Consider the following 25,611-nt stretch of genomic DNA (forward strand, 5'->3'; position numbering starts at 1 on the left):
CGCCCCCTAGTGAGCCCCCACTCCCTGTAGCATAGCACCCCCTAGCCCCGCAATGGGGCCAGCAGTGACAGCTAGGGGAGAGCACCCTCAGCCCCGCTCCCTGCAGCCCAGTGCCCCCTAGGGCCCCCCTCCCATGAACCGTCCACCCTGGAGCCCCCTGGCCTCACCCCACACCAGCCGCAGCCTGTGAACTGTGTCATTTGGGAGTCTCTTTATTGCACTTTGGCCTCTTCTCCCAGCACGGACCCAGGGTAAGACGCCCTCTCTCAGCCCCCAGCTGCTCCCGTCCCCTTCGGGGCTACCCTGACGGCCCCCTGCCCCGGAGGGGGCTCTCCCTGCGCAGCTCCAGCAGCAGCAGCTCCAGCAGCCCCCAGGTGAGGAGGAGCCGGGGGGCGGGGGGCTCCGACCCAGCCTGCGCCGGCTCCCCAGGGAGGCCCTGCGGGATGATGGAGGAGAACGGCAGGGGGTCAGAGCTGGGAGGCCTCCGCAGACCCCTTCTGCCCTGGCTGCTTCTTCTGCCCAAGGAGGGCCCGGAGAGGGGCGCGCCCAGCTGGCCAGGGACCTCCAGCAGGGGGCGCCGTGCAGCGGGGTCAGGCTGAAAGAGAGGAGCAAATACTTGGGGCACATGAGAGGGGCAGGACCGCGGAGCCGAGGCACGTCCCAGGAACGGTGGGTGGGTTTGGTTATTTCTGAGCAAGCCGAGGGGTGGAAGGGTCCGGGCCGGTCCCTGGAGAGAAACCGCCCGTCTCGCTCCATGAAAAGGTCGCAGGAGCAAGATTTTTTAAACTAATTGTTTTTTCACCTAAAATAGAAAGTATGCACCAAATTCAACGAGCAATGTCGGCGGGGGGGGGGGGGGGGGGGACACCAAATGAAGAGAATCCAGACATTTCGCTCCGATGCGTTTCATGTCGATGCGAAAGGGCATTTCAGCCTCAAGCTTGGCCAAGGAAACAAATTTTAAAAAAGGCAAAAGGCACCCGAAACGGCCAAATCGGAACAAGACCGCAGGGGGGCGGGGGGGATTATTTCAAGTCAAAAGCTTTCCGCCCACTCTAACTTCAAGTGGAGGTCTTCGATGCAGCAACAACCAAATGGGAAACGTCTGGTTTTGGTTCCATGGAGCCAGTTCCCTGCCAGCCACCCCGGGATTTTTCAGTTCTGCCCCCAAAGCCAAAAGTCCCTTATTTATACAGCTCTGCCCGGTGGCCTTTTTGGCGACCTCATTCCCCACCCGCCCAGATCTCACGCCGGCCACTAGCTTTCCGTGCCACTGGGACCTGATCCCCGGCTGGCATCAGCCTGGCACTGCCTCCTGGGAGTCAACATGGCTGCAGCACCTGCTGGAGGACCCCCACCAAGACAGCCCTTGGAGATGGGCCCCCCATCTCCGCTCCCCTACTGAATTGCGGGGGAGCACAGTGAATCACAGCCCTGACCCGGCGGCTGGGAGACACCCTCGGCTCTAACTCACAGCACATTTGCTCCTCGGGGAGCAGCTCAGCGGAGCCCGGCCCCCCACTGCCGTCTCCGGCGCCTGGGGACCAGCCACCATCCTCTCGCCCTTCGACTTCTTCCCAGCGGAGACCAGGCTCCCCATGCCGGCTGCTCCTGTCTCCAGCCAGCGCCTCGGGAGGCCCTCGCTGCCAGGGGGCACCACTGTGACAGTGAGGGGCGACCTCACAAGGGGGTCCCATGGGGCTGCCGAGTGCAGGGGCTGGCTGAGACAGAAGGGTCTTAAAGGGGGGGGACTGGAAGAAGAGAAAGTCCCGCTGCAGGTGCCTCTGGGGTGGGGCGCCGGGCTGCTCGAACAGGGGCCCCGTGTCCGGTGAACCTTGGCAGCCTGTTGGGAGCCAGGCCCCTGCTGAGCCCCCGCACCAGGCTGGGGCACGGGCGTCAGAGCTGAGCGAGGGGAGACCGCCCCCCCCCCCCCGACCCCACGGCACAGAGGGGAGACCACCCCTGCTGAGCCCCGCCCTGCAGCCTGGCACCCCCCACACCAGGCTGGGGCACGGGCGTCAGAGCTGAGCGAGGGGAGACCGCCCCCCCACCCCACGGCACTGCACTGAGGGGAGACCACCCCTGCTGAGCCCCGCCCTGCAGCCCGGCACCCCCCCACACCAGGCTGGGGCACGGGCGTCAGAGCTGAGCAAGGGGGGACCGCCCCCCCCACCCCACCCCACGGCACTGCGGGGAGACCACCCCTGCTGAGCCCTGCCCTGCAGCCCGGCACCCCCCGCACCAGGCTGGGGCACGGGCGTCAGAGCTGAGCGAGGGGAGACCGCCCCCACCCCACCCCACGGCACTGAGGGGAGATCACCCCTGCTGAGCCCCGCCCTGCAGCCCGGCACCCCCCACACTCCATGTAAAGTTTTCCAGTGTCGTTTGTTTATTAAGATAGAAACTGGGTACAAAGGGGCGGGTCCAGCGCAAGGCACCGCGGCAAAGCGCCCGGGGCGGCCCGCAGGAGCCGAGGGGTTCGGAACATGGCACCGTTCGACGGACGCTCCCGGGCCCAGCCAGCCACCAGCGTGGGAAGATCCCTTGTGCTTCAGTGTCGCGTCCCCTGCCCACGGCAGAGCTGGGGCGCGGGCAGCCGGCGGGGTGTTCAGTCCAGCACAGGCTGGGGCCTCGCACCCCCAGCCGCTTGCCGGCCATGTGCTTTCAGAACCGTGCGGCGCACACACCGCCGGGGGCCCTCGCGCCCCAGAGCCGGCTGCAGCAGCCTAAGGCACATCAGGAGGGTGACAGAGCAGAGGGAGATTCAGGCGGCCGGGGGTGGGGAGCCCCATGAACCCCCCCCCCCCGACTATTTCCCCAGAGAGCCGGTCCCTGGCCCTGAGGCCGGATCACATCTAGCACCCCTAGAGGGGAAAGCCCTCCGTGTCCCAGTCCCCTGCCCCCCCGGTCTCCCCCCACATCCTGGGGCCAGAGGGACGTCTCAAAGACCGGCCCTCCCTTGCCACAGGGGAAGGGTACAGCCCGAGAGAGTGAGAAGCAAAGGGAAAGGGGGGAATGAATCAGCCCCGGAGAGGGAGGAATAAACCCCTCAATCAGCACAATCCTGATGCCTCCCCCCCTTCCCGGCGCCCCGAGACTTCAGTGGCAGCGAAGGAGCCTAGGTGGCTGGGGGCTCTGGGGAGCCACAGGGGGCCGTACCCCCGCGATGGGGTGGGGTCAGACCCTCCGTCCGTCAGTCCACGGAGTCGCAGATCTCCTGCACGGCCGCGTTGAAGGCAGCAGGCTGGTCGGCGTAGACGTGGTGGGAGGCGCCGGCGATGGCCTGGAGGGGGGTCGGGGGGGGAGAAGGGAGACAGGCGGGGGTCAGGAGACAGGTCTGCCCCCCCACTTTCCGCACCCCGCCATATGTCCTCTTCCCACTCCTCCCCAACCCCCCCATTCCCCTTAGGGTACATCTACACTGCAACACCCCCCCGCTGCAACTGCCCCAGGCCTCCCCACCCCTCTAGGCCTGGCTCCCCCCACCTGCCCCCTCCCCAAGCCCCTGCCCCCCATACGAGGGGCTGCACAGACCCACCCCATCAGCCCCAGCCCCCCTTCCCTCGTACCAGGTGCCGGACGTAGCTGTCGGGCCGCAGCTCCCGCACCCGGCGCCCGGTGCTGGTGTCGATCCAGGACTCGGCGCCGTAGATCAGGGTGATGGGCAGCTCCCGCGGGAGCAGGTGGATCCGCTCCAGCATGGGGCGGCGCGCCCAGCCCAGCACCTGCGTCATGGCCTTGAACGCCGTCTCGCCGCTGGGGCGCAGGGGGAGGGTGAGCCCTGCCCGGACGCCTGGGTCCCGCGCCCTGCCCGGGCCTCCCTCCCCCCGGACGCCTGGGTCCCGGGCCTCCCTCCCCCCGGACGCCTGGGTCCCGGGCCTCCCTCCCCCCGGACGCCTGGGTCCCGGGCCTCCCTCCCCCCGGACGCCTGGGTCCCTCGCCCTGCCCGGGCCTCCCTCCCCCCGGACGCCTGGGTCCCTCGCCCTGCCCGCGCCTCCCTTCCCCCGGACGCCTGGGTCCCTCGCCCTGCCCGCGCCTCCCTCCCCCCGGACGCCTGGGTCCCTCGCCCTGCCCGCGCCTCCCTCCCAATACCCCACCTTCTCCCCCGGATGCCTGGGTTCCTCGCCCTGTCCGTGCCTCTTTCACAAACCACCCTTCACCACGATCACCCCCGGGTCCCCATTCCCCCTCCCTAGGGGTGCTATCCCGGATGCCTGGGTCCCATTCCCCATCCCTGCATCTGTCAGGACCGCAGGGTCCCTAGGGATGCTGTCCCGGACACCTGGGTCCCATTCCCCCTCCTAGTCTCTTCTCCCTGGTGCTGGGACCTGTGGGTGAACTCCCCGCACTGGCGTCCTGGATCCCATCCCCCCCTGAGGCCTGGGAGCACGGTGGTGATCCCAAGGGGTTGGGGTTCCCGGGCGCCCCACCCCTCACCTGGGCGTCTGGGCGTTGCAGTGGTAGATGTACTCCGGGATAGTGTCATCCTCAAAGAACTCCGCGAATTTCTGCTTGAAGTCAGGACGGAAGCGCTGGACGAGGCCAGGACCTGGACAGAGGGATGTGGAGACAGACACCCTGTTACAGAGCTGCCCCGGAGATTCACTTTCCTGCCCCCAAGTCCCACCCCCTACCCCTAGTTACCACGCAAAATAACTCACATCCCCCAGCCCCACTCCTCCCCTTCCACAGCCCTTCTCCCCTGCCCCCCAGCCCATCCTGCCCCCCTACCCCTAGTGACTCACCCCAGGGCCCGGCGACTCTCAGCACAGCCAGGGGGTTGGAGCGCCCCAGGACAGCGGCCATGGCCTTGACCCAGGTTGGGGGGGGCTGGATCTGGCTGGGGTCGGTGGGGCGCACGGGGAAGCCCCAGGGGTCCACCAGGATGAGGTGCTTCACCCTACGCCAGGCCGGGGGGGGGGGCCGCAGCAGAAAAGGTGAGAGAAGGACTCACGGACACCCCGACAAGGCGACTCACAGTGCCCCCCCCCGAAACTCCCCCACCCCACAGACAGAGACAGCCCCAGACTCAACCCCCACCCTCCAGATACCAACCCACCTTGGGGAGATGGGACCTGAACAGCAACACCCTGCCCCCCAGGGGGAACCTTAACTCTGCCCCCCACCTCTGTCCTCTGAGCCCCTGGGCATGGGGGAGTCTCACCCCTGTGGGGCACCCAGGCTGAGCCCCAGCGGGACCCTGGCAGGGATGGAGGGGGGTGGACGGGGGAGCAAAGGGCTGAACGGGGACAAGGCAGTAGGGGTAGAGGAGAGACGGGGGTGGGTAGCGAGGCGGGCCGGGGAAGGCAGCGGGCTGGGGGGGGGGGGTCCCTCACCTCTCGGGGTACGTCAGGCTATAGGATCAGGGGGCGGGCAGGGTGGTATGGGGGAGGGCAGGTAGTGGGGGCTGGGCTGCGGGGGTACCCAGGATCGGGGCGGGGGGGGGCAGGGAGAGCAGGTAGCTGGGGCCGGGCTGGTCCCTCCCCTCTTGGGGTATGCCGGGCTGTAGGATGGGGGGCAGGGCGGTATGGGGGGGCCAGGGGGTCCCTCACCTCTCGGGGTACGCCAGGCTGTAGGATCGGGGGGCAGGGCGGTATGGGGGGGGCGGGGGGTCCCTCACCTCTCGGGGTACGCCAGGCTGTAGGATCGGGGGGCAGGGCGGTATGGGGGGGCCAGGGGGTCCCTCACCTCTCGAGGTACGCCGCGGTGTAGGATCGGGGGGCAGGGCAGTATGGGGGGGCCAGGGGGTCCCTCACCTCTCGGGGTACGCCAGGCTGTAGGATCAGGGGGCAGGGCGGTATGGGGAGGGCGGGGGGTCCCTCACCTCTCGGGGTACGCCAGGCTGTAGGATCGGGGGGCAGGGTGGTATGGGGGTGCTGGAGGGGTCCCTCACCTCTCAGGGTACGCCGCGGTGTAGGATCGGGGGGCAGGGTGGTATGGGGGGGCCAGGGGGTCCCTCACCTCTCGGGGTATGCCAGGCTGTAGGATCGGGGGGCAGGGCGGTATGGGGGGGAGGGGGGTCCCTCACCTCTTGGGGTACGCCAGGCTGTAGGATCGGGGGGCAGGGCGGTATGGGGGGGCGGGGGGTCCCTCACCTCTCGGGGTACGCCAGGCTGTAGGATCGGGGGGCAGGGTGGTATGGGGGTGCTGGAGGGGTCCCTCACCTCTCAGGGTACGCCGCGGTGTAGGATCGGGGGGCAGGGCGGTATGGGGGGGCCAGGGGGTCCCTCACCTCTCGAGGTACGCCGCGGTGTAGGATCGGGGGGCAGGGCAGTATGGGGGGGCCAGGGGGTCCCTCACCTCTCGGGGTATGCCAGGCTGTAGGATCGGGGGGCAGGGTGGTATGGGGGGGCCGGGGGTCCCTCACCTCTCGGGGTATGCCAGGCTGTAGGATCGGGGGGCAGGGTGGTATGGGGGGGCCAGGGGGTCCCTCACCTCTCGGGGTACGCCGCGGTGTAGGATCGGGGGGCAGGGCAGTATGGGGGGGCCAGGGGGTCCCTCACCTCTCGGGGTACGCCAGGCTGTAGGATCGGGGGGCAGGGCGGTATGGGGGGGCGGGGGGTCCCTCACCTCTCGGGGTACGCCGGGCTCTAGGATCGGGGGGCAGGGCAGTATGGGGAGGCCGGGGGGTCCCTCACCTCTCGGGGTACGCCGGGCTGTAGGATCGGGGGCAGGGCGGTATGGGGGGGGCCGGGGGGTCCCTCACCTCTCGGGGTACGCCGGGCTGTAGGATCGGGGGCAGGGCGGTATGGGGGGGGCGGGAGGTCCCTCACCTCTCGGGGTACGCCGGGCTGCAGGATGGGGGGCAGGGCGGTATGGGGGGGGCGGGGGGTCCCTCACCTCTCGGGGTACGCCGGGCTGTAGGATCGGGGGGCAGGGCGGTATGGGGGGGGGCGGGGAGTCCCTCACCTCTCGGGGTACGCCGGGCTGTAGGATCGGGGGGCAGGGCGGTATGGGGGGCTGGGGGGTCCCTCACCTCTCAGGGTACGCCAGGCTGTAGGAGGCCGCCAGGAAGCCGCCCAGGCTGTGGCCCAGCAGGATCATGGCGCCGATGCCCATCTGCTGGCGCCAGCCCTCGATGGAGCGCACGAACTCGGCCTCGGCGCCCTGGGCGTCGCGGGGGAAGGCGGGCCGGGAGCTGCGCCCAAAGCCCAGCAGGTCGAAGGCGTGAAGGGGCCGCCGGGCCCCGAGCCGGTCCAGGTTGAGCACCCACAGCCCCACGCCGCCCCCGAAGCCGTGCACCAGCACCAGGGGGGTGCGCCCCCCACCCTGCTCCGGGCACAGCGAGACGGTCCAGATGCGCGCCCAGTCCGGCAGGGTCACGTACCGCCCCACGAACCGGCTCTGCAGGCCTGCACGGAGAGGGGGAGTCAGGGGGGCCCTGAGCCAGCCCCCACAGGGGGTGTCCCCGTGCCCAGCCTGGCCGCCAGGTCCTGACCCAGCGCCCCCACAGCCCAGCCCCCCCATAGGAGGTGTATCCCCCTGCCCGGACCCCAGCCCGGCCACCAGGCCCTGACCCAGCCCCTCACACATCTCTACTTGGCCCCTGGGTCCCCTAGTGCCCCCCATGAGGGATACACTCCCGAGACTCCTACCCAAGCCCCTGGAACAGCTAGCACACCTATAGGGGGTACTTACCCCCCTGGGTCTCCAGACCCCCCCATGGGGGTCCTGGGACCCCTTCCCTGATACACTCCACCCAGCCCCCCCAACTGTGACCATGGGGGGCTCTGACCCAGCCCCCATAGGGGGATTACCCCATGGCCTCCTTACTCAGCTGCTGATGTTTGCCCCCAGCCACCCCCCACAGGAAATACACCCCCAAGCCCTACCCAGCCCCCTGCCCACGGACACCCCCCTCCCCCCATGGATCACAAGGGAGAGGTCCCCCACGAAGGATACACCCCAGGCTGCGCCCCCCGCCGATTTCAGTACTCACACTGCAGGATCCGGGCCTCCACGTTCTTCAGGTGGGACATGGACGTGGGGCGCCAGGCAGGGAGCCAGCCGCTGAGCCAACCCTGGGGCCTGAGCCGGGGGGCGGACATACAGCCCCACAGACAGACAGCGCGGGGGGCCGGAGGGCAGACAGAACAGAGGAGCAATGCGGGAGGGGGAACACATTAATGACCCATTGGGGTCTGGCTCCAAATGAGGGCATCAACTGACCCCCCCACATAGAGGGACCCAGGTATCTTCCCCACCCCCCAGGCTAGGGGAGCATCTCACCATCCTGGGGGGCAGAGGCCCCCCATCACCCACTTTGCCTCTCTCACTGGGGTCCCAGCTGCCCCTCACAGGGTCCCAGAGCTCCTCTCACAGGGTCCCACTGCCCCCTGGTGTGTCCCCCCGCCCATCACCCAGGGGCTTTTCAGGGGTCACTGCCCCATGGCTAGGGGCAAGGAGCTCTGGGGCAGGGATAGTGCTGAGTCACTCCCCAGGGGAGCAGGTGCTGGCTGCCTCTCCCAGCAGGGGTGGGGACACACACCCAGGGGACTCTCCCCCCCCCCCCCACAGAGGGGCACAGGGACACCAGGATTCTGCTGTTTGCCCCCCCAGACAACCTGACAGAATGTGTCGACCCCCTTTCCCTCCTTCCTGCCCCAGATAACCTCCTCCTGCTGCCCCCCTCTGGACCCACTTCCCAACAGCCCCCTCCCCCTTCACTCCATATAACCCCCCCCCCCCCCCCCGCCAAGAGTCCCCTACCCCAATGACTCCTCCTCCCACCCCTTCTCCCCAAATAATTCTCTTCTTCCTGCCCCCCCACCAGCCCCCTCCCGCAAGGATCACTCTCCTCTCTCCCCCATCGCCAAACAATCCCCTGCCCTCCAATAACCCCCTCCATTCTTCCCCCCAAATCCCCCCACCCGCTCCCCAATATCCCCCTCCCTCTGCCCCCGAGAGCCCGCCGTCCTTCCCCTCCTCTGCCCAGTCCCGCGATAGCCCCCCTCCTGCCCCCCCCAGCTCCTCTCCCGCCTTTGCCAGACCCCTCTCCGCCCTCACGGCCCTTCCCCCCCGGCCCTGCCGCTTCTCGGCCCCCCAGGTCCAGCTCCCCACCTCTGGGCACGCCGCAGGGGGGCCCCCCCCAAACACACAGCGCAGCGCTGCCAAGTCCTCGGGGCGCTTAGCGGCCCTGGGAACAGGCCCCGCCCCGCAAAGGGACCCCAGCGACCCCCCACAAGCGGGGCGGGGGGGGGGGGGGGGAGCGCAGACTCACGGGTCTTCCAGATCCTGCTCCATGCCCGGCGCCCAGCTGAGCGCAGCGCAGCTGACCGGGGCGCGGCGGGGCGGGCGCGGAGTCCGGGGCGGGGCTAGCGCGCGGGGGCGGGGCTTGGGCGGGATGAATGCGGCCGGCGGGATCCGGGTTCGGTCCGCGGGGCGGGGGCGGGGCCGAGCCCCGGGGGCGGGGCCTGATCCTGGGCCGGGGAAGTCTCGGGTGTAAAGGCGGGTGACGCCGGATGGGCCGTGGACACTGGTGGCCCTTAGGGTGCCGCCAGCAGTAGCGGGGGGCCAGGCTCTGCGGGGTGTCCCTGGACGCAGGGCTGGGGGGTCGGACCGTAAAGTGATCTGCCCCGGGGCCGAAGGGGGGATGGGGGGCAATGCAACAAGGAAGAAATGCGGGGCACGTGGGTTACAATGGGGGGCTCAGAAGGGGGCTGGTTTAGTGGGGGGCACGTGGGTTACAATGGGGGGCTCAGAAGGGGGCTGGTTTAATGGGGGGCACGTGGGTTACGAGGGGGGCTCAGAAGGGGGCTGGTTTAGTGGGGGGCACGTGGGTTACGAGGGGGGCTCAGAAGGGGGCTGGTTTAGTGGGGGGCACGTGGGTTACGAGGGGGGCTCAGAAGGGGGCTGGTTTAGTGGGGGGCACGTGGGTTACGAGGGGGGCTCAGAAGGGGGCTGGTTTAATGGGGGGCACGTGGGTTACGAGGGGGGCTCAGAAGGGGGCTGGTTTAATGGGGGGCACGTGGGTTACAATGGGGGGCTCAGAAGGGGGCTGGTTTAGTGGGGGGCACGTGGGTTACAATGGGGGGCTCAGAAGGGGGCTGGTTTAGTGGGGGGCACGTGGGTTACAAGGGGGGGCTCAGAAGGGGGCTGGTTTAGTGGGGGGCACGTGGGTTACAAGGGGGGGCTCAGAAGGGGGCTGGTTTAGTGGGGGCACGTGGGTTACAAGGGGGGCTCAGAAGGGGGCTGGTTTAGTGGGGGGCACGTGGGTTACAAGGGGGGCTCAGAAGGGGGCTGGTTTAGTGGGGGGCACGTGGGTTACAAGGGGGGCTCAGAAGGGGGCTGGTTTAGTGGGGGCACGTGGGTTACAAGGGGGGCTCAGAAGGGGGCTGGTTTAGTGGGGGGCACGTGGGTTACAAGGGGGGCTCAGAAGGGGGCTGGTTTAATGGGGGGCACGTGGGTTACAAGGGGGGCTCAGAAGGGGGCTGGTTTAGTGGGGGGCACGTGGGTTACAAGGGGGGCTCAGAAGGGGGCTGGTTTAGTGGGGGGCACGTGGGTTACAAGGGGGGCTCAGAAGGGGGCTGGTTTAATGGGGGCACGTGGGTTACAAGGGGGGCTCAGAAGGGGGCTGGTTTAGTGGGGGGCACGTGGGTTACAAGGGGGGCTCAGAAGGGGGCTGGTTTAATGGGGGAGAAGTGGGTTACCATGGGGGGCTCAGAAGGGGGCTGGTTTAGTGGGGGGCACGTGGGTTACAAGGGGGGCTCAGAAGGGGGCTGGTTTAGTGGGGGGCACGTGGGTTACAAGGGGGGCTCAGAAGGGGGCTGGTTTAATGGGGGAGAAGTGGGTTACCATGGGGGGCTCAGAAGGGGGCTGGTTTAATGGGGGAGAAGTGGGTTACAAGGGGGGGCTCAGAAGGGTGTGAGGGACACTGTATGTGGGGGACACACATGGGGGTATAATATGGGGGGGTCCTCAGGTGGCCACACGGAATGTTTCCGGAACCGTGACTCCGGGGTCTCGGTCCCCTAGTTCCCCGTCCCCACTTCCTCAACCTCCTAATCGACCCAGCAACCGCCTAGCGCTGGATTCTGATTGGACCACGGAGGAACGCAAAGGATGAAAAAGGGAGTTTCCACGCATGCGCACATGGGGGGAATTTGTTGTTGCTAGGTCGGGAGTGCGCATGCGAATTGTATTTTCACGCTCCCCGGAAGTCCACAGTGCGCATGCCTCTGGAACATCGCAGTCGGCGCCCTATGGCGATCACAATAAGACGCATGCGCATTGAGTACAAATCGACGTGGAAGTGCCCAGGGCGCCTGGGCGGCTATACTGAAGGACTCAATCACTGCGCCTGCGCGGTCCGCCATTTGCCTGTCTGGGCCTGCGCGCGCGGCGCCCCGGAAGTGCTCGCTGCGGTCCGGCAGGTGGCTTCCGGCCAGCTCAGCGCGCGGCGGGGCCATGTCGGGCGCGGCGGCGGCCGGCGGCGGCTCGGTGGGCTCCGTGGTGCGGCGCTTCCTGGCCGAGTACAGCAGCGGCACCGCCAGCCGCCTCAAGGTGCTGGACGCGTATCTGCTCTACGTGCTGCTGAGCGGCGCGCTGCAGTTCGGCTACTGCCTGGGCGTGGGCACCTTCCCCTTCAACTCCTTCCTCAGCGGCTTCATCTCCGCCGTGGGCAGCTTCATCCTGGGCGGTGAGTGCCGGGGAGCGCGCGCCCGCCCCGTGACCGCCCGTTCCCCCGGCAACGCCATCCCATAGTGACCCGCCCGTTCCCCCGGCAACGCCAGCCCCCGCGCCGGGTCCCCCGGGCAACGCCATCCCATAGTGACCCGCCCGCCCGTTCCCCCGGCAACGCCCGCCCCGTGATCGCCCGTTCCCCCGGGCAACGCCAGCCCCCAGTGACCCGCCAGCCCCCGTGACCTGCCCCCGCTCCGGGTCCCCCGGGCAACGCCATCCCATAGTGACCCGCCCGCCCCGTGACCTGCCCCCGCTCCGGGTCCCCCGGGCAACGCCATCCCATAGTGACCCGCCCGCCCCGTGACCTGCCCCCGCTCCGGGTCCCCCGGGCAACGCCATCCCATAGTGACCCGCCCGCCCCGTGACCTGCCCCCGCTCCGGGTCCCCCGGGCAACGCCATCCCATAGTGACCCGCCCGCCCCGTGACCTGCCCCCGCGCCGGGTCCCGCGGGCAACGCCATCCCATAGCGACCCGCCCGCCCCGTTACCTGCCCCCGCGCCGGGTCCCGCGGGCAACGCCATCCCATAGTGACCCGCCCGCCCGTTCCCCTGGCAACGCCAGCCCCCAGTGACCCGCCAGCCCCCGTGACTTGCCCCCGCGCCGGGTCCCCCGGGCAACGCCATCCCATAGTGGCCCGCCCGCCCGTTCCCCCGGGCAACGCCATCCCATAGTGGCCCGCCCGCCCGTTCCCCCGGGCAACGCCATCCCATAGTGGCCCGCCCGCCCGTTCCCCCGGCAACGCCCGCCCCGTGACCGGCCCGCCCGTTCCCCCGGCAACGCCCGCCCCGTGACCGGCCCGCCCGTTCCCCCGGCAACGCCCGCCCCGTGACCGGCCCGCCCGTTCCCCCGGCAACGCCAGCCCCCAGTGACCCGCCCGCCCCCCGTGACCTGCCCCCGCGCCGGGTCCCCCGGGCAACGCCATCCCATAGTGACCCGCCCGCCCCGTGACCTGCCCCCGCGCCGGGTCCCGCGGGCAACGCCATCCCATAGTGACCCGCCCGCCCGTTCCCCTGGCAACGCCAGCCCCCAGTGACCCGCCAGCCCCCGTGACCTGCCCCCGCGCCGGGTCCCCCGGGCAACGCCATCCCATAGTGGCCCGCCCGCCCGTTCCCCCGGGCAACGCCATCCCATAGTGGCCCGCCCGTTCCCCCGGCAACGCCCGCCCCGTGACCGGCCCGCCCGTTCCCCCGGCAACGCCAGCCCCCAGTGACCCGCCCGCCCCCCGTGACCTGCCCCCGCGCCGGGTCCCCCGGGCAACGCCATCCCATAGTGACCTCCTCTTCCCCCTCCCCTGGCAACGCCCCCCCCAGCAACCCCATCCCATAGTAACCCCCCCCCATACTCTCCTGTAGTAATCTCCCCGCCTTTCCCCTCCCACAGTAACCCCCTTTGCAACCCCATCCCGTAGTAACCCCCTGCCCCCGCATGGCAACAGCATCTTCTCATGGTGGCTGTATCTATGGGAGCGCTACCCCAGAGTAACCCCCATGGTAACCCCACCATATTTTCCGTGGCAGCACCATCCCACAGGAACCCCTCTGATCTTACGGGGGTTCACCGAGGCCAGTAGTGGGGTGTGTCGCCGCTTGCCCGGGGTGCTTCTGTGCAGCTTCGGCTCCGAGCCCCGACTCCAGCAGCCGGCGCGCAGCACAGTGGCCTCACCCTGCCTTCCAGCAGCCTGCTTACCGCTCGCAGGGCAGCACCAGCAGCGTCCGCTCCCTCTCCCGGGACCCTCACGCAAATCACGTTCACCGCCTCCGAACAGACAGAGCCCACGCCAGCCTGGGAGTTCAGCTGAAGAGCGGCACTTCAGTTCATTAGACATCACTAAGATGGTTTTGTAGTCAAACAAGAATAAGCGTATTGACCAGGAGCCTGGGTTTAAGTGATTACATGTGAAAGAGGCAGGGAAGGTCACAAATAAAACAAACCACAATTCGTAATGACTGAAATGTAATTCTCGCACGGTACAAACTTTGTCCAAGAGACAAGGTAGGTGAAATAATTCTTTCATTGGACCAAGTTCTGTTATCAACAGAGACAAGTTTTGGCACTTGCACAGAGCTTTTTCCCAGACCTGAAGAAGAGCTCTCAATAAGCTCAGAAGTTTGTGTCTCTTGCTAATGGAAGTTGGTCCCAATAAAAGATATTCCATCACCCACCTTGTCTCTTTAATATCCTGGGACCAACACGGCTACAACAACGCTGCATACAATCTTTCCACAGTTTCCTTAGGTGAAAGAACGTGCGTTTACCTGTCTGGCCGGCTTGATTCCTGGCAGAAGACAATGAAAGCACATTCTCATCTCTGGTAAACAAAGCTAACCAGCAGCAGCATAATGAGCAGAGCGGGGGCTCAGACTCTGCACCCCTGGAACCCTTTCTGGCTCTCAAAACACAGTGAACTTTGGGGTAACATAAGGGGGGGACAGAGAGACATTGGCATCATCCTTCACCTGAGGAGACAAAGAAACCAAATGCCTTGGGCTCTGTTTGGATCTTGGCTGAAGATTGGCCGGCCATACTGGAAGCAAGTGTGGTGAGAAAACTACTTTGAACAAAGACTCTAGTTTAAGTTAGACTTCGGTCTGAGAAGCAGACTTTTACTTTGGTTTGTTTGAGACAATTTCTGTCCCTATTCCTTCTACTTGGTACCACTTAAATCTATTCCTTCGCTAAGCAACTTGTTTTACTTTTACTGTAAACCAGCTTCGAACTGTGTATTGAAGTGGAGGGTGTGTTAATTCCCACTCAGCTAACAGACTGCTTGGCCCTGCCTCTTTAGTGGAGCCGCATGTTTATTAAAGTCACGGGGGCTCAGCACTGCAGAAAAACATTTTGGGGAGAGCTCAGGGCTGGTGGTCCCCCTGCAACAGTAGCTGGGCGGTGGAAGCCAGCATTAGAGCGTTAGGCTGGCAGTGGGCGCCAGGGCTGTGAGGCACAGTGTTTAAGGCATCCAGAGTTGCAAGGTAGGTATTGGCTGAACCCCTCGCTGGTCTGGGTGAGCCCCAAAGCGTCACACCCCATATGGCAACCGTGTCTCATTGTAATGATTCCCCCTGCGCTGTCTGGGCACCTTCCTCTTCAGCTGCCTCCTGAGCAGGTTCATCTCCTCCTTGCACAGCTTCGCTGTACGTGGTGGGCACCAGTCGCAACCTGTCCCCAGGCCGCCATAGTAGTCAGCAGCCTCTTCCCAGAGTAACCCCCATGGCATCCCTACTCCATAGGAACTGCCTCCCCCCCCGCCTGGGCATCTCTTACTCAAGCTCCTCAGTTCTGTGGGCAGCTTCATCCTAGGCGGCGAGTAACCCAAGGCAACGACATACCACCCCATGGCAACCCCATCCCTGAGTGAGCAGCACTCCAGCCCAGCCTGAGCCCCTTCCTCAGAGCTATGGGCAGCTTCCTCCTGGGGGCTGAGCCTGTTCCCAGCACTGCCTGGACGTGGGCCCCTTCCTGTGGGGGTTCAGCAGCACCATGAGCAGCTCCAGCCTGGAGAAGCTGCACCACCTCCTCTGCTGTCTTGGTCTCCTTCCCCACCCTGTCCCCCAGACACGGCCCCTGGTGCAAGCTGCTCTCTCCTCCCGTTCCCTAGTTTGCCTGCGGATCCAGATCAACCCACAGAACAAAGGTGACTTCCAGGGCATCTCGCCAGAGCGGGCCTTCGCCGACTTCCTCTTCGCCAGCACCATCCTGCACCTCGTCGTCATCAACTTCGTGGGCTGAGCCAGGGGACCATTAGGTACGGCTCAGGGGTGGGGCGCAGCAGCATCTGACGGGGGGCCAGTCTGTTTGCCTTGGCGGCTTAAACTTCTGTGGGCTGGAAGAGAGCTGGGACTAGAACCCACAGTTCCTGACCCCCGGCCCCTCTGCTGGGCCCCACTCCCCTCCCCAAGCTGGGATAGGACCCAGGAGTCCTGACAGCCAGCCCCTCTGCTGTAATCCACTGGGCCCCACTCCTCTCTCCGAGCCGAGATAGACCCCAGGAGTCCTGACACACAGCTCCCCTGGGCCCCACCCCTCCCCAAGCTGGGATAGAACCCAGGAGTCCTGACAGTCAGCCCCTCTGCTGTAACCCACAGGGCTCCACTCCCCTCCTCGAGCTGAGATAGGACCCAGGAGTCCTGACAGTCAGCCCCTCTGCTGTAACCCACTGGGCTCCACTCCCCTCCTCGAGCTGAGATAGGACCCAGGAGTCCTGACACCCAGCCCCTCTGCTGGGCCGCACTCCCTGAGCTGGGATAGGACCAAGGAGTCCTGATACCTAGCCCCTCTGCTGTAACCCACTGCCCTTCCTCCCCCCCGGCCCCGAGCTGGGACAGAACCCAGGAGTCCTGACTCCAAGACCCCCACTGATCATCTTTCTGCCTGAGGCTGACGTGCCCTTTGAACTCTGTCAGTAGCAAACAGGATTTCTGGAGACATCTTTTCTCTTTACTGCTGTGAGGCAGAGGGAACAGGGAGCCTGGGTTCTGTCCCTGGCTGAGAGAGGAGTGGAGTTAATCCTGCTGTAGTGCCCCTGGAGGAGGCAGAGTGTCTGGGCTCAGCTGGAGACCAAGGAGTGGATGGAGTTTGGGGGGTTACAGGCCTGGAGATCTGTATGATCTACAAGAGAGGTTCTCAAACTGTGGGTGAGGACCCCAAACCAGGGTGGGCAGGGATGGTGTCCCTAGCCTCTGTTTGCCAGACGCTGGGAATGGGTGATGGGATGGATCACGTCATGATTCCCTATTCTGTTCATTCCCTCTGGGGCGCCTGGCACTGGCCACTGTCGGCAGACAGGACACTGGGCTGGATGGACCTTTGGTCTGAGCCAGGATGGCCGTTCTTACTGAGCTGCAGAGGACACACGGCTGGAATTTGGGGCGATGGAGGAGCTTGGACCAGGGCTCTGAGAGGGAAGAAATGTGAGGAGATGGGGGTCATGGAACCTGGCTGTGAGCTCAGGGTCACAGTGTTTCTGGAGGTCGGGGGGGGAGTGTGTGTAATTTGGGGGATCCCCCCATCTTCCCCTGCAGTAACTCCAGATATCTTTGTGCGCCCTCTGTCTCCCTGCAGGTCCTGACTACCTCTCATGGTCGGCTGATGCCATGCCCAGGGGACAGATGTGCCAGCCCCCCATGGACATGGGTCCTGCCCCTCATGGGGAAGGGCTGCAGCAGTGCAAACTGATGAGGCCTCTTGAGAAGATGGCAGCCTCTTCCCCCCACCGCTTGTGACCCTCTCCCCCAATAAACCCCATTGTTCTGGGGTTCTGTGTCTGGCACTTCTGTGATGGATCAGGGGGTTCCTCAGCTTTCCCTTCCCCAGCTCACCCCCCGCCGCCCCGCATTCAGGGAGACTCACCCAGCCCCACCCCTTCTCCCCAGCAGTCTGCATGACCCAGTTTCGGGGGGGGGGGGGGGGAGCAGGAAGCAGGTTGCCATGGAAACCCAAAGCCCATGCCCACCCCCCACTTCCTGTCTCTTATCACATGGAAACCATCGCTCTGTGGCCCAGGGCCTCCGGCCTCCAAAGCAATTGCGGGGGGGAGCTGTGGAAAGTTTGGGTTGAGACGGTACTTTGGGGGGAAGAAGGGGGGGTTGTTTCTATTTTAGGATCTTCCAGGCAAATGCTCCCCCACCTGTTTGTGTGTGTGCTTTCTCCCCCTGGCCTCTGAGTCTCCGGAGCAGCTGCAGGCGGGGGAAGGCTCTGTGCCCCGATTTCACACACACCCTGCCCTGCAGAGTGTTCCCCCTGTGACCCTGGGGTTAGTGCTGACCCCCAGGGGGGAGCTCACCCTCCTCAACCCCCCCTGCTCAGTGCCTCCTTGTGCTATCCTGTAGCCAGCTGTGACTCGGGGATGAATGCCCGCTACTGTGTTTAGCAGAGTGCCCCCCAACTCCGCTCTGGGGCATTGGGGTTAGCTGTGACTATGGGGAGAGTCCCCCACCCCACTGAGCGTTTGAGCCTCTCTCCTTATGCTACCACGGGCGAGGGCAGCTTCTGCTCCGTGCCAATTGACTGAGAGCTCCCCAATGACCAGCCGGACAATTAATTTCAGTTACTCCCAAGCTGGGCTGGGCTTGACCCACTGTCTTCTGTAGCTGTAGGCTGGCTGGGGAGAGCAAGCTGCTTGCTCTGGGCTCTGATTGGGGTGAGCAGAAGGGAGAAGCTCTCTTTGTGGGGTGGACGTGGGATAGCTGGGGTGTAGAGTGGGGCTCTAGATTAAGAGTGGGCAAACTTTTTGGCCCAAGGGCCACATCTGGGAATAGAAATTTGTATGGTGGGCTATGAATGCTCACAAAATTGGGTTTGGGGTGCAGGATGGGGTGAGGGCTCTGGGGTGGGGCCAGAAATGAGGAGTTCAGGTTGTGGGAGGGGGCTGGGCAGCGGAGTGGGGTGCAGGCTCTGGGGTGGGGCTGGGGATGAGTTTTGGATGCAGGAGGATGCTCTGGGCTGGGACCAAGGGGTTCGGAGGGCGGGAGGGGGATCAGGGGTGCAGGCTCCAGGAGGCGCTTACCTCAAGCAGCTCCTGGAAGCAGTGGCCATGTCCCCATCTGGCTCCTACGCGGAGCTGCAGCCAGGCGGCTCTGCACGCTGTCCTGTCCACAGGTGCCGCCCCTGCAGCTCCCATGGGCCGTAGTTCCCGGCCAATGGGGGCTGGGCTGGGGGGGGCAGTGTGCAGAGCGAAGCCCCCTGGCTGCCCCTATGCGTAGAAGCCAGAGTGGGGCCGTGCCGCTGTTTCCGGGAGCCGCATGGAGCAGCCCCTGAAGCACCGGAGTGGGGCAAGCCCCTGACCCTGCTCCCCAGCAGAAGCACCGGAGTGGGGCAAGCCCCTGACCCTGCTCCCCAGCAGAAGCTGGCGGTCTGTAGTTTGCCCACCCCTGTGCTAGACCCTCCCCATTCCTGAGATCCCAAAGCGCGTCTCCCCTCACCCTGATCTCTCCATTAACGCATCTTGGAGCTGAGAACGGGGCAGCGAGGGACCTCGAGTCCAGTCCCTGCTGTCCTAGGCAACCCCTTCCTCTAATCGCCTTCGTAAATTCATCCCGCTCCATCTCCAGACCGGCGAGGTGGTTTGTCCCCACTCCTGCTAGGGGAGGCTGCTCCGGGCCCTCGCTCCTTGGAGAGGGCTGGAAACCTTTTTGTCGTTTCCAGATTGTTTATTCAGGGCCAATTTATCCCCATGTGGTCCCATGCCGACATTGTCTTTACACTTCAAAAGCTCTTCTCCCTTGCTGGTGTTCTACCCCGCAGCCGCGCGTAGGGAGAGCAGTCGGCTCCCCTCAGCCCTCCTTCGGCTGGGCTAAGCAAGCCAAGCCTTCCCCGTCCCCCGGGGCTGTGCTTTCTTCCCTGCGTCTAGTCCCTGCTCCGGAGTGGAGCTCACCTCCCAGCTTGCTTTTCAAGCCGCACGTGTTCCAGGAGCAGCGCATCTCCCGTGGCGTGGCTGGCTTGGAAGGGTCTCCTCTGGGAGGCCAGCAAGGGACGTGACTCTGGGCCAAGAGCCCAGTTCAAAGGTGGGCGCTGGCCTCTCCACGGGTCAGGAACGGCGGGATTCACGTGGGACAGGGTAACAAGGTGTTGCAGCGAATGCGCAATGCTCTACGCCGACTCGCTGAGCGGACACAGGAGCCCCCGCCCCCTGCGGTGGGCTAGGTGGAGCAGGGGCCTCACTACCTGCTACCCCAGCACCCTTGTGGCTCAAGCCCTGGAGCTTTCCTTGCCCCATATACGTACCTGGCTCCATGGGATCAGGGCCCTGAGCCTGCCTAGCCCAGTATTCCCCTGCGTACGCAACCCCTGCTGCATGAGATCAGACCGACGGGTCCTTCTCGCCCGGTGTCCCCCCGCCCCCCAGGCTGCCATTTAAATAGAACGGGGGAGACGTTCCTCCCCATGCTTCCCACCAAGGCACGAGAGGCGGAGCGAAGGGGCGAGGAGCCAGCTGCCAAGATGCTGCTCCCTGTTCCTGGCATCAGCAGCCAAGCCTGGCGGTGCTGACAGGAGGCCCCAGGCCAAGCAGGGAGCTGTGGGGAAGGGGTGCCTGCCCCATGGGCTCCTGCCTGTGATGGCAACTCCTTCCCTGGGGCCTAAACTCCCTCCCCCACAACACGTGGTCCAGCACTGCGGGGTGTATGTCTCAGCACTGGGTGCTCACACTGCGGGACCGGGAGCACCCTGAGGTGTCGAGTAGAGATCAGTGCCCAGCCTTGGCCATGGGTCCACCCTTCCCATGCTCCCCAGAGGGCCAAGGGCGAGAAACTTGGCTGTTGGCACGAATGCTGAGCTTGTCTGTTCCAGTTTTGGATTCTCCCAAGTGCGGGGGGTCCTGGGGCTATCTGCTTTCCCAGCTCACCGGCCAGCCTAGCCAACGGTATGGATCCTTGAGCGCCTCCTGCTTCCCCTCCTCCCATGTGACGCAGAGCGCTGGGTGGGACGGCTTGGCTTCCCCAGGAATTGCCACTCTGCCCCTGCTGCCTTTGGCACCGCTCCCCCCCCCAGCGCCCAGTCAGGGCAAGCCGGCACCATCCCTTTCCTCTTCCACGGCGGCACCCACCAAAACGCTGTCCTGGGCTGGTCATTTCACTGCAGTGCCCCTCTAGGACACGTTAAAATCGAGGCAATTATCTGAGAAATGTTCCCAAAGGACAATGTTTACATTTTATCCTTGAACCCAAGAGCAGCCAGGGAACTAAGCGGCCCTCGGACGTCCTGCCGAAAGTTGCCTCCACTCACTGAAATCCGAAATAAGAACAGCTGTTCTGGGTTGGAGCGATGGTCCAATGGCCCAGTGTCCTGTCTTCCGACAGCGGCCAGTGCCAGGGGCCCCAGCGGGAACGACCAGAACCGGGCAGTTCTGGGTGATCCAAGGTGATCCCTCTTGTCCCGTCCCAGCGTCTGGCAGCTGGAGGTTTAGGGACACCCAGGCCATGGGGTTGCATTCCTGGCTCATTGCCATTGATGGACCTGGCCTCCAGGAACTTAATGTAATTATGTTTTGACCCCGGGTATATTTTTGGCCTTCACAACGTCCCCTGGTAACCAGTTCCCCAGGCTGAGGGTGCGCTGTGAGAAGAAGAACTTCCTTCTGCTTGTTTTACACCGGCTGCTGTTCGTTTCCTTGGGCGCCCCGGTTCTGACTCATAGGCTTGTGGTAAGTGAAGGGGAAAATAACAATTACTTTCTCCACACCAGGCTTGATTTTATACCCCTCTGTCCCAGCGGCTCTCAGCCATTCCAGACAACTGTACCCCTTTGTCTTGTGTAACCCCAAGTTTCACCTCACTTAAGAATGACTTGCCTACAAAATCAGACCTAAAAATACAACAGGGTCCCAGCCACCTTCGTACTAAACAATGGCTGACTTTGTGCCACATAATTATCAAATAACTCAACTGGAACATCGATATTGTCCTGGCATTCCAGTGTACAGCATACCGAGCAGTATAAACAAGTTGTCTGTACGAAATTTTAGTTTGTACTGACTCTGCTAGTGCGTTTCATGTAGCCTGTTGTACCCCGAGGCTGCACCCCCTGGAAGACCCCTGCGTACCCCAGAGGCCTGGCTGAGAAGCACTGCTCTCTCCTACCCCCTTAGCCCTCTTTTCTAAGCTGACCGGTCCCAGGGTTTTTAATCTCTCCTCATCCGGAAGTCGTCCCATCCCCCTGATCATTCTTGTTGCCCCTCTCTGCACCTTTTCCAATTCTAATGTGTCTTTTTTGAGAGGAGGTGACCAGACCTGGGGGCGTGTACAGTGGCATTAGGGTATTTTCAGCTTTAGTACTGCTTTGGGTCATCGCTCTGTGTCATAGGACTTAACAGCTAACGGTGTGTTTGTGGATAATCTAAGCACTACACCCAGATGTGCAGACACTCTTTCCCCAACCTATGTACCGTAGAACTTTTTGTAACATTAGCTTTAATAAAATTTTAAAATCTGTCCCTTTCCTAATCTGCTGCGCGCACACACTTCCTGCTGTGTCAGATCAGACCAATGGGCTCCTCAGCACACCACTCCTCCTTCCTTCCGGCCAGGACTGATCAGAGCACGAGAGCTGGTGCCTGCCCGGATTGCTGAGCACCCCATCCATCCACTCCCGGGTCTCTGCCCCAAGCCCTGCCACACCAGGGCAGACCAATGCACCTGGCCAACCTGGTGTGTCAGTTCCTCTACATCCCTTGTGCCCATCTCGGCCCGGGGCAGGGGGGACTGGCTGACTCAGGAGGGCAAGGAACGGGGCACAGGGCCTCCCCCTCTGGGGTGTCTGTTCCTATTGACAAGACATGAGTGCCATCTGGTGGGTTTTCACAACTTCACCAGTACCTTGGATTTAAAAGGCTACATTTTCTCCCCCTGGTGGTGAAAGATTTTCCACTAATGGTCCCAAATTACCTGAGAATATTTTTCTTTAAATCCCTTTGTGACTCACAATCCTTCCTTTTCCTTTCTTTTCCTTCCTTCCTTCCTTCCTTTCTTTCTTTCTTTCTTTCTTTCTTTCTTTCTTGCAGTTTCTGCAGATGCTGCTGCCCTCTGGTGGCTGACTTTATGAACTGCACACAGGCTGACATTTTTTCCTCCTTATATTTCATTCCTTTTAATTTCCCCCCTTTTCATCTTCTCTCACTTCCCCAGGTGCCCCAAGGTCCCAGGGGCTGAGTCCTGGCTCTGCATTAGCTGCAACAGTCCCAGAGAGACCCCGAGCCTTGGTCCCTATGTGGGAAGAGGGGGGCAGCGGCAATCTTACCCAGGGGTGTATTTCCAAGGGGAATTCCAGCTCCCTGTGCAAAGATGATGCAGGAGGAAGGTAGCAGATGACGGGGCCCATCCTTCCATGGGGACCCTGCCCTGTACAAAGGGGTGCAGAGGTGGGTAGGGGATTATCCCCAGGGGGGACCCTGCCCTGCATAAAGGATTGCTGAGGGGGGAGGGGGTTATCCCTGGGGGGACCCTGCTCTGTATAAAAGGGTGCAGAGGGGGGTAGGGGGTTATTCCCAGGGGGACCCTACCCTGTATAAAGGGGTGCAGAGGTGGGTAAGGAGTTATCCCCGGGGGACCCTTCCCTGTACAAAGGGGTGCAGAGGAGGGTAGGGGGTTATTCCCAGGGGGACCCTACCCTGTATAAAGGGGTGCAGAGGAGGGTAGGGGGTTATCCCGGGGGGACCCTGCTCTGTATAAAGGAGTGCAAAGGAGGGTAAGGGGTTATCCCCGGGGGGACCCTGCTCTGAATAAAGGAGTGCAGAGGAGGGTAGGGGGTTATCCCTCAGGGAACCCTGATCTGTATAAAGGGGTGCAGAGGTGGGTAAGGAGTTATCCCCAGGGGGACTCTGCCCTGTACAAAGGGGTGCAGAGGAGGGTAGGGGGTATAGAGGGGGGTACATCGGTTGGTAGTGGGTGAAAGGGATGTATCCCAAAGGGGACCTCCCCTCCTTGAATGAAAGGGGGAGGGGCAGGGTCTCTATGGAGAGCTCCCCTCCCCCCTCAGGGTAATTTCCGTTCCCCTTGTGTGACTCTATACATAGGTTGTTCTTTCCACACACCCCCGGGTGCGGTCGGGGGCCGCGTGCTCTGTGGGCAGCGTCTCCTTTCTGCCCTGGCTGGTGGTCTAACGGCTGCCCCGCCACGTGCCCCCCTCCCCCCGCCACGTGCCCCCCTCCCCCCTGCCACGTGCACCCCCCTCACCCCGCCACGTGCCCCTCTCTGCCATGTTCATATTTTTAACTCCTCTTTCCAGAGGAAGTGGTTTGCACGGGAGGGGAGAGCTTCAAAGGTGACCCAGATCTCTGGGTGGCCGTGTTGTCATGGAAATGTTGACGTGTCCTTAACCTCACCCCCACCTGGGTTCTGAGTCATTTTCCACTTCCTGTCCTACTTGTTATTTCCTGCCTCCCAGCTGCGCGGGGGGGACTTGTTGTTGACATATACAACAAACCAAAGTGGGGCAGGGGGAGGAAACCTCAAAGTCTAAAAGGGTCTATGAAGCAAACTCACTAACTTCTTGGCATCTCATGTGTTTTAGGACAACAGGGACCATGAGATCATCTCATGTGACCTCTGGTAAAAACACAGGCCCTGGTGGTCTCCCCTGGTGAGTCCAGTGTCTCGCCCGATCACTCGCGATTGAGCGAATCTTTTGGGAAGAGCCAGCCAATCTCGATGCAGACTGGGATTTCCAAAGGGGCAGCTGGATGTTGCGTGCCTAATAGAGCCACTCAGAATGGTCTCATCCAATCAGTTTAGGATGAAAAAATGCCATTTTTCGGCAAAGTCAAAAAGTTGGGGGAAACGTCGAGCGGGATGAGTCCGAGCGTTTCGACCGTGTCAAATCCACCCATTGTGGAATGGGGCATTTGGAGTTTTTGTTTTTATATATATATAAAAAAATTATAACGTGTTTTAATAGGTCAAAATCAGAACAAAATATCTTGGTGGTATCAAAGGGAGATGTTTGGATTCATCCAGAATGACCTTTTTTTTTTTTTTTCCTGAATTTCATTTTGTGAGAAATTTTTAAAAAATTGGTTGGTTTCAGGCTGGGGAAGAAGTTCAAACTCACAGAATTCCCTGTGCAATGGAAAATCCAGCTTCGGAGCCCAACTCCCCTCGGGTTCTTTGGAATCCTAGCCTTAATGACCCCAACTGAGAGAGAATCCACCACATCCCCGGGGGCTTTGCTCCAGTGTTTACTTACCCATGGCGTTAGCAATCTGCCCCTTAGTGTCTAGCTCCACTTTCCAGCCATAGGATCCCATTTTGCATTTGTGTGCCAGGTTAGAGAGCCCTGTGCTATCGGAAATCTCCCTGTTCACCTCTTCACCTTCCCTGTGATCAACTCAGTTGATTGAGCGGTGGGACTCTCTCATTGGAAGTTATTGTTTCACGTGGGTTCAATTTCCAGCTGTGCTCAGACTCCCTGGGTGACCGTCCCCCCACCAACTCGTCACTTAATAGCTCTGTGCCTCGGTTTCCCACCTGTGATGAGGGTGTCATGATCCTTCCCGGCCTCACAGGCCATGAGCATGAATGATAGGTAGGGCCGCTCCAAATTCACGGCCATGAAAAACCATGAAATCTGGTCTTTTGTCTGCTTTTACCCCCTACTATTCAGATTTCACGGGAGAGACCAGCATTTCTCAAATTGGTGGTTCTGGCCCAAAAAGGAGTTGCGGGGGGGTCACCAGGTTATTCCAGGGAGGCCGCAGTATTGCCACCCTGATTTCTGCACTGTTGCCTTCCGAGCTGGGTGGCCAGAGAGCGGCGGCTGCTGGCCAAGGGCCCAGCACCGAAGGCGGCGCCCGGTCAGCAGCAGCGCAGACGTGAGAGTGACAATCCCCCCCCAGGCCACCCTACTCTTCCCTGCTGCTGGTGGGGCTCTGCCTTCCGAGCTGAGATCCCGGCCAGCAGCCACCGCGCTCCGGCCACCCAGCTCTGAAGCCAGCACCACCGCCAGGAGTCAGGATGGCCAGGACCACAACCCCCTCTACAATCACTTTGTGACACCCCCCCCCCCACACACACACACAACTCCTTTTTGGTTCAGGGCCACGACAATTACAACACCGTGAAATTGCAGATAAAGAGCCATGCGTCTGAAGAAGTGGGGTTTTTTACCCACAGAAGCTTATGGCCAAATCAATCCGTTAGCCTTAAGGTGCCACCGGACTCCTCGTTGTGTTTGTGGATACAGACTGACCCGGCTCCCCCCGATACTAGATAAAGAGCTGAAATCATGACATTCACTATTTTTAAAATCCAATGACCATGAAATTGACCAAAATGGACTGTGAATTTGGTAGGGCTCTAACGATCGGACACAGGGCTGGAAGGCGCCTCCCGGGCTGTTGAGTCCCATACCCTGCTGGCGCAGTCCATCCTGTTCATAAACGTACCAAACTCCATCCTAAACCTCGTTGGGCGTCTGTCCTCCACTGGCTCCCGCTGGGAGGC

At 63.0% G+C, this 25,611-nt stretch overlaps 2 protein-coding genes across 3 annotated transcripts; one reads left to right on the top strand and one right to left on the bottom strand.

The window, feature by feature from the left end:
- Positions 1-2,371: 2,371 nt before the first annotated feature.
- ABHD4 (abhydrolase domain containing 4, N-acyl phospholipase B) lies at positions 2,372-9,377 on the bottom strand. Of its 2 annotated transcripts, none has more exons than XM_037916083.2 (7): positions 9,221-9,377; positions 7,940-8,028; positions 6,977-7,352; positions 4,746-4,900; positions 4,438-4,549; positions 3,570-3,756; positions 2,372-3,283 (listed from the first exon to the last, which is right to left on the bottom strand). In XM_037916083.2, the coding sequence occupies exons 1-7, from the start codon at positions 9,241-9,243 to the stop codon at positions 3,194-3,196; spliced, it is 1,032 nt and encodes a 343-aa protein (XP_037772011.1). In that variant the 5' UTR covers positions 9,244-9,377; the 3' UTR covers positions 2,372-3,193. The 2 variants fall into 2 exon arrangements, with proteins under 2 accessions (XP_037772011.1, XP_043382931.1); XM_043526996.1 differs by having other exon boundaries at positions 9,061-9,292.
- Positions 9,378-11,096: 1,719 nt separating this feature from the next.
- Positions 11,097-16,934, top strand: DAD1 (defender against cell death 1). Its single transcript, XM_037915956.2, has 3 exons — positions 11,097-11,638; positions 15,279-15,425; positions 16,742-16,934. The coding sequence occupies exons 1-2, from the start codon at positions 11,407-11,409 to the stop codon at positions 15,407-15,409; spliced, it is 363 nt and encodes a 120-aa protein (XP_037771884.1). The 5' UTR covers positions 11,097-11,406; the 3' UTR covers positions 15,410-15,425; positions 16,742-16,934.
- Positions 16,935-25,611: the final 8,677 nt, after the last annotated feature.

This window comes from Chelonia mydas, chromosome 13 (genome assembly GCF_015237465.2).
Source record: "Chelonia mydas isolate rCheMyd1 chromosome 13, rCheMyd1.pri.v2, whole genome shotgun sequence".
In the NCBI taxonomy this organism is placed as follows: domain Eukaryota; kingdom Metazoa; phylum Chordata; order Testudines; family Cheloniidae; genus Chelonia; species Chelonia mydas.

Excerpts from the sequence above, each read along its gene's own strand:
- ABHD4 (XM_037916083.2), bottom strand. The coding sequence starts at position 9,243 with ATGGAGCAGGATCTGGAAGACCC. Across the intron at positions 4,901-6,976 it reads AGCCTGGCGTACCCTGAGAG|GGTGAAGCACCTCATCCTGG; the intron begins GTGAGGGACCCC and ends GGCCTGGCGTAG. Across the intron at positions 4,550-4,745 it reads GAGAGTCGCCGGGCCCTGGG|GTCCTGGCCTCGTCCAGCGC; the intron begins GTGAGTCACTAG and ends CCCTCTGTCCAG.
- DAD1 (XM_037915956.2), top strand. The coding sequence starts at position 11,407 with ATGTCGGGCGCGGCGGCGGCCGGCGGCGGCTCGGTGGGCTCCGTGGTG. Across the intron at positions 11,639-15,278 it reads GGGCAGCTTCATCCTGGGCG|TTTGCCTGCGGATCCAGATC; the intron begins GTGAGTGCCGGG and ends CCCGTTCCCTAG.